The sequence below is a fragment of the Zeugodacus cucurbitae genome, chromosome 3 (genome assembly GCF_028554725.1).
Source record: "Zeugodacus cucurbitae isolate PBARC_wt_2022May chromosome 3, idZeuCucr1.2, whole genome shotgun sequence".
In the NCBI taxonomy this organism is placed as follows: domain Eukaryota; kingdom Metazoa; phylum Arthropoda; class Insecta; order Diptera; family Tephritidae; genus Zeugodacus; species Zeugodacus cucurbitae.
This window is the reverse complement of record NC_071668.1, coordinates 16,542,076-16,549,462: the sequence shown is the minus strand read 5'-3', so window position 1 is coordinate 16,549,462 and position 7,387 is coordinate 16,542,076. Positions and strand designations below refer to the sequence as shown.

Sequence of the window (7,387 nt, the reverse complement as noted above, 5' to 3'; positions counted from 1 at the left end):
AATATTTTATATTTAATTTTAAGTATATGTATTATAAAGGTTTAGCAATGAAACATATATATACAAAAACCTCTTTGAAGTGTGAATAATACATAATAATTAAATTACGTTTTTTTAGTAACTAATTAAAATGTAAATATTCCGCATAATATTCATTATAACAAAATATAAAATTGAAAATAATTTTTGCAAAGTAGTTAATTTCCTATTGGCCCTCATATGAAATGTAGTACAGTGTTGCTGTGTTTCACCAGTGTTGCTTCGAAACGTATGCAAATCTTTTGTTGTGAAACAACGAAAGACCAAACGAAAGCGTGCAATGAATAGCAGACATTTTGATTGAATTTTTGTGTGTTTTATACATCGGTATTTTTTAGTTGCAAATTTCATATGTTATTTTTGGCATTTTAAGATTGCTTATCTTTTATTAGTGGCGTTTGTGCTTATAATTTAATGTTGGTGATTTCTACAATTTCGATAAAATAACTGGACACAACTTTTGATTAAAATAAAATAGCCGTCAGTGATTGTAAGTGCGTTTGTATATTGTTTACTTCGTAAATACAGTGAAATTAAAAAGTGCAATTTCGAAAGTGATATAAAAGTAAAGGTAACTACTTGAAAAGTAATTATCTATTAAGAGGTTATTGCACTTAAAGAGGAATGTGTTAATGTTTCTATATATGTGTGAAGTGGCACGCTAAAATTTTTGCTTGCGTTTCATATTTCACCGCGTTCCCTAATTTCATTGTATTTACGGCAGTTTAATAAACAAAACTAACCAATTTTAAATTGCAGTAGTTGTATGCACACAAAATTGGAGGCGATACACCATAAGAAACTCCATTAGACATGTCTTGGGTACCATCAACGGACTTCGAAGAGGAAATTGTTGATTCTCAACCGGATCATAATTTTATTTTTGGTCAACTATGTGAACCAACACAACAAACTTTTTATCCTCGTCCCAAAGCACATTTGGAGTTTGTAGCGCAACAGAAATCTGCAAAAAATAAACGAGAAAGCGCGTTAACAAACACGCAAAATCATAAATTGAATCTTATTGCTAGAGTACAACGTATTGCTGGAACTAAACCATTGGGTGAACAACCGACCATTAATGATTGGAATGACAATGACAATGTGGAACGCGAAGCGATCGCTTTGATGAGACATGTTGGCCTGGGACCTAGTTTGGAACAACCATTAGACGACGCATGCACTATAGCCACACATCCCATAACGGAGGAGATTAAAATAAATAGAAATGGTCGTAAACAAATGCCGGTATTTTTTGATGAGAAATTTTTCGAATTGAAACCACGTGTGTCGCAATCATCTTCATCTTCTGGCAACAATAGCCCCATCATTGAAGACGCTACCAACAACATTAACGATTCTTGCTCGTCACAGAAGAGCAGTAGCATTTCCACATCAAGTGACTTATTAAATGATAGCTCTACTGATTCTCCAAATAGTGGTTTTGAGAGTGCAATAGATATTGTTGGAGATGAGGAAAGTTTTGAGACCGCACAAAGTAGTGAAAATTGTTACAAATCGCACAATTGGAGAGGCGAACAAAATACACAAAATTGGCGCAATAATGACACATATATTAAGAGCCAATCGTGGAGGAGTACTAAATCAACATATGCAAATAGTAATGGGATTTATAAGGAAAGCGCAAATAATGTATATAATTGGCGTTCATCAACCGAAAATCCGCGCAGTAAAGAAAAGAGAAGTCAAAAGAAATCACCTTTATTATGTTCACCAAAAGAATTGTATGAAAAGAAACGTCAAATGAGTTAAAATCCACAAAAAATAGCAAGCCAAAAATATATTTTTAAAAGGTGTGAAAATCATAATCAAAATTATTGAAACTTGAAACTTCAGATGTAAAAAAATGATAAAAGAAATTTTTAGAAGTGTATGTTTGTAATATAATATAATAAAATCTAACTGCCAAATGTTATATTATAAACATGCTACTACTTGCCGATCCAAACAGAGTTGCAGGCTTTTCTGTATACCGAGATTAATAGCCAGAGTTAATTCAAATCACAGTCTAAAGGATCAGCAACTATACACCGGTATCCATACATAATAGGGGTATAAATTTCTTATAGTTGACACACCTTACTGCCTTCCCTAAATAAAAGCGTCAGCGGCAAATGACTGTCAAAAAATTCTCATGCCCATACAATTTGTATGGCGTATACCGAAATAACGCGACGGCTACGATGAGCGGTTAAAATTTTCTATTTTGACAGAGCGTTCCGAAGTAAAGTTGGCTGCGAAAAACAAAGTTCCTCTGTACAATAAAATTTCACAACAACAATTCAAATAAACATTTTGATATTTGACGTAAAGTAGCCGCTTTTATTTAGGGATCGACGTTAACGCTGAGCATTAAAAAACGTTCCGCCAACGCTTTTATTTAGGGAAAGCAGTTATGGTATTTAGTAACTATTTATGCATTGCATGACTTCATTCCACATTGTACAAATAATAATAATTATATTGCATAATTTCTTCGTGCATACGGTTGTAAAATTAGCCTTAATCGATTTTATAAATCAACCAACTTTCTGATAAATTTAATTTTTTAATTACAAAATCTGACAGTTTGATAATTCTTATGAATCCTCCATTAATAATTTCATTTTGTTTAACGCTGCCGTTACACGGGAAAGAACTTGCTTTCAAGTTGATCACACGAATTAATTGTCAAAATTGGCATAAATTGAAAGCCGTGACGTAGGCTGCAGGCAACTTGATATTCAATTATTGTTACAGAGATGTCTTCAAGGAAACTACTTCCATTTATCGCCAAAATGGATTCACAAGTCTTTATTTTTAAATCAATCTGTAGATACGTTGGAAGATTCACGTTCCATAAAATGCATTGTTTGTGTACAATTTTGTAAAAGGGAATAATTCACTAATTTCAACTGTATTCGTCATTAATTTTAAAATTTTAATACTTGTAATTTGAAAATTGGAAAACTCTACACTTGGCTGGTCATTTCTTGATCATTAACACTTCTTCTTAACACTCGCAAAAATTGAAAGCAAGATGGCTTTCTAATTCGGAAAATGAGAGTGTGGTAGTAAAAAAGTGTGAGTGTGTGGCAACTTGAAAGCAATTTATTTCCCGTGTAACGTCCGGGTAAAGTAAATGATTGAATAACAAACTATTTTCTAATAGATTTGACACTTATTTGAATTCTTATACAAAGCCGAGAGAAAAATTAAGCACCTCAGTAGTAATATTTTATATGGCAAACATATATAAATATACATATGTACATTCATTCACCTATCTCACCTTTACCCAGCTAAATCCACTCACCTAACACACCTAACGAGGTCAAATCCTCTCTATAGCGTCTGAATCGTTGAAACAGTTCGTTTCTTGTACCTCCCGTTAGATGACTTCGATGGCAATTAATTTGTCTATCCTTCCAGGCAAAGTCTAGAATATACACATAATTTGGTATAATTGAGTATCAAGTCTTTGAAGTAGAGCTCTTGGTATTCGACTAATCGACTAACCGAATTAACCGAATAGGGCATTATTCGAATAATAATATTCGGTTTGCACTATTCGGATAATCATCAGTCATCGACTATTCGATTAACTGCTCATTTCCGACTATTCGGTTAAACGTTCGTTGTCGACTATTCGAATAGTGTAAGTTCATTCAATTTCTATTTTTATTGAAAAAAAGTGAAACGCAGGAAAAATGCGCACAACTGACATTTTCACAAGTAAAAACTAACAAAAATCAAAGGCTGCTTGGATTTCAAACAATTTTCATTTATTCGAATAGTGACAGTATAACTATTCGGGAAAATGGGGGGGAAAATCTTGATTTTCTGTATTATTTTTACTGAATTCTTGGTATACGTTTGTAGTAGTACAATGTCTAATCTGTAAAATCAGCTCAAGCACATAAAAAAATACTAATAGTTGTCAACTTATTGACATTTTACGCGTTTTTTTTTTTCAAAGAGGCTTGCTGTGACTACCATTTCAGCCCATCCATTCAACTGAAAGCATAAAACACCAAAGAAATTGTTAGTAGTGTCCTTGAATGATTCATTGAAATGAGATAAAAAGGTTACTTTTTTAAACTGATAAAATACATTACATTTATATGAAAATTTAAACAAAAAAATCCAATCGTTCAAGGACACGGCAAATAAATTACGAACAATTTGAAAAAAAAAGTTGAAATCGGTTAAAAACTATTTCGGCAAACCAAATCACCACAACGACGTTTTCGGAAAAACATGATTTCGAGTTAATCGCATTTAAACTTTCAAATACATTTTTGTCTAGTGTAGCGGAGCTGGATGCAAAACGCTATAACTTCGCTTCTACTGCTTAAATATCTATTTTGAGATAGCATTCTTATGCACGTATACTTTAAGATAAAAGGAAAAAAAATCGATTTTTTGACCGAAGTCAACATATTTAAATCCTTAATATGATATGCAAGAATTACTTGCAGAATTCAAAGTTTAAAGTGTAAAGAAAATGTTTACGTTTTGACCACAAGTAGTATAAATGAAGACTGAAATTCTGTAGTCCTGTGCTATGCTCAGGAAACACATTTGGAATATAAAAATATATATATTTATAACTGATTAAGACAAATAAGACTGTTGCCGTTGAATTTATCGTTCAATCGCATATACATATAATTATTTTCAAGAACTGGCTTATATTAATCTGACTTGCTCAAGATACTTAAAATAAACATTAAAAATGCGTTTATAGAATGTCTCAAAATGCAGTTGTCAAAATTGCAGGTTTTTTTTATTTCTTTTATTGAATATTTTTAAGTTAGACATTGAAATTTATAGTTATTGTAATTCCTTATAAAAATTTAGATAATAAAATTTGGCATCTTCCATTATTTTTAAGTTGATTTTGTATTATTAAAATAAATGTTTGAATTATGCAATTTATATAAATGTAGTTTGTATTGGTGTATATTTGCCGGTTATGTCGATTGAATGTTTGATCAAATGACAATCGGTTAATCTGATTGCTATCATCAGATTGCCTGGAAGTTTGTACATGTATATGATTGATTGATGATTATGTATTTTTGTAAATATTTACAATCGACAAATCTTTAGTTTTTTTATTATGCAGTTATTTAAAGAAAATCTTACTTGTATTTAAGCATTTTCCTTCATTTTCACCAACACATGTACATGTATTTACCAACAGCGCGCTATTGTTGCGCACTCACTTTTGTTGCTGTTGATTTTGTTGTTGTTTTTTGTTGCTTCGAGTGCATTTTTTGCGCTGCGTGCATTAACCCCAGAAAATGGAGCTTTTCAAGTTACGTATACCACATAGTGGCCACAAATAGGGAAAAGAAAGGAAATGAAAGAAAAACGAATATAAATGTGCATTTGCTAAATGCGCACATACTTACATGCAAAATATACATAAATATTTACCACATATCTTCACATATCCTTACATAAAGTACATATGTATGTATGTATGTATACTATATGTTGTATGTTTGTATTTTGCCCGAGAAAAAATGCATATAAAATTGAATTATATAAATTTATTTGTTGCATTCTATTTAATTTTATTTTCGCTGTGCAAACGTCAGTTCTGCAAACAGCAAAGAGTTAACTTTGTTGGTTTGTGGAGAATGCAGCAAAAAAAAACGAATAAATTAAAAGAAGATTAAATTGCGCAAAAAGGGAAACAGTGCAAGAATCCTTTAAAGAAGACAAATTGCAGTGAAATTGATAAAAAAAATATTAATCAAAATGGACGGAGAGAAATAATATTTGCAAAGAGAAAATAATATATAAGAAATTCTGACAACAGGACGTGAATTTAAAAAGGAATGAGAAAAAAAATAAAATTATATTTATTTATTATTTTACCTATATCTTGCGAAATAATCAGAACAGTTCTGTTTTTTAACATTTTAAGGGAAATTTTAGAAAGTAAAAAAAAAAAAATAAAAATAAAAAGAATCTCGAAACAGAATTGGTTTAATTATATAAGTAAAACTCAAGCTTTAGATCCTGCTCAATATACTCCTTCCACCTTTACTATGTACGAACAAGAAATCAAATTTTAATATTGTAGAAGACAGACCTAAAATTATCGATTTTTTCACACATTCTATAAAAAGTTGAACTTCCCTAACTCGAATCACCATAATCCACAAAAAAACTTCGAGTTAGAGAGACTTCCGTGTTACGGTAGGTAATTTGTATGAAAATTGACTTCTGTTGCCAATTCAAGAGTTTAAGCTATGGAAAACTTTGATTTATAGTAGTTCGAGTTATGGAAGTTATACTGTAGTTTGTTGTAGCGACAGAAACCATTTACAAAATATTTTCGAAGAATGTTCAAAGTTGACCGTCCTTAGCCGAATAAAAATACGGGTCGGTTCCGTCTACCCGGTATACTTGACTTTCACAGGGATGCAGTTGCCAGGAAGCCTATTTCATCTTAAGTTCTTAGGAACCGTGTAGTTACACTTCTCTGTTTATTTTGAATAATAACAGAACTGTATTAATAACCTGCTGTTCGTGTTTCAAGGGAGAGATATTGGAAATATTCTTCGGTACTGTCCGGTTGTAACCATTCCTTACTTAAATATATTTCATGAAATTTTTCAGCATCCATTTTTTCCAACTTTCAGTTTTCATATTCTTTATACCGTTCCGTGCATTTCATCATTGCGTTTGTTGGGTTATACTGTTATTTTGAACGAATGGCAGCAGTAGTTAAATCTATTATACTTTTTTTTTGTTTTTTTTTTCACTGTACACAGCTTGTGTGCGCAGCCTTATGCCTCTTAACGAGCTTGCCAAACGACGAATTGTCAAAGGTTGACTGCATTAACCGCTCTCGACTCATAACCGAACGACCAACCAACCGACGAACCGACCGCCTGTCTGCAGCACATCTGCTGCAAAGCACCTTTAACTCTCCAAGCGGCCACATTGAGTTTGCCGGAGCTGAACGTAATAGAATCTAGTGATGTCTATAATATTGATGAAGCCCATAGCATCATAATGAAGGCGATCATAATGCCAATGATGATTATTATGTTATCGAAGCTGTTGCCGCAATGAACCGACTGCAAAGCAGCAATTGTAAAGTGGGCAGCAATCACGCAGCAGCGTTTAAATAAAGCACAGGTGGTAAAGGGAGTCGTCGCCATGCCATACCATAGCACAGGTTGGATGGATGCTCTAAAACCTTTTTCGACTACAAACAAATAAAAACGACAAACGGAATTCGCCAAAAGCGCAGCGAGAGCATGAATTTTGCGAGAGCAAAGTCATCGCATCGGTGGATGTTTTAAGATGCTCATGAGGACAA

The 7,387-nt window shown here is 32.4% G+C and overlaps 1 protein-coding gene across 1 annotated transcript; it reads left to right on the top strand.

The window, feature by feature from the left end:
* The first annotated feature begins 332 nt into the window (after positions 1-332).
* Positions 333-4,405, top strand: LOC105216962 (uncharacterized). The gene is made up of 2 exons (XM_011191742.3): positions 333-529; positions 799-4,405. Exon 2 carries the CDS (start codon positions 853-855, stop codon positions 1,810-1,812), a length of 960 nt encoding a protein of 319 aa, XP_011190044.1. The 5' UTR covers positions 333-529; positions 799-852; the 3' UTR covers positions 1,813-4,405.
* Positions 4,406-7,387: the final 2,982 nt, after the last annotated feature.

What these genes read in the sequence shown, in the direction of transcription:
- LOC105216962 (XM_011191742.3), top strand. Translation starts at nt 853, where the DNA reads ATGTCTTGGGTACCATCAACGGACTTCGAAGAGGAAATTGTTGATTCT.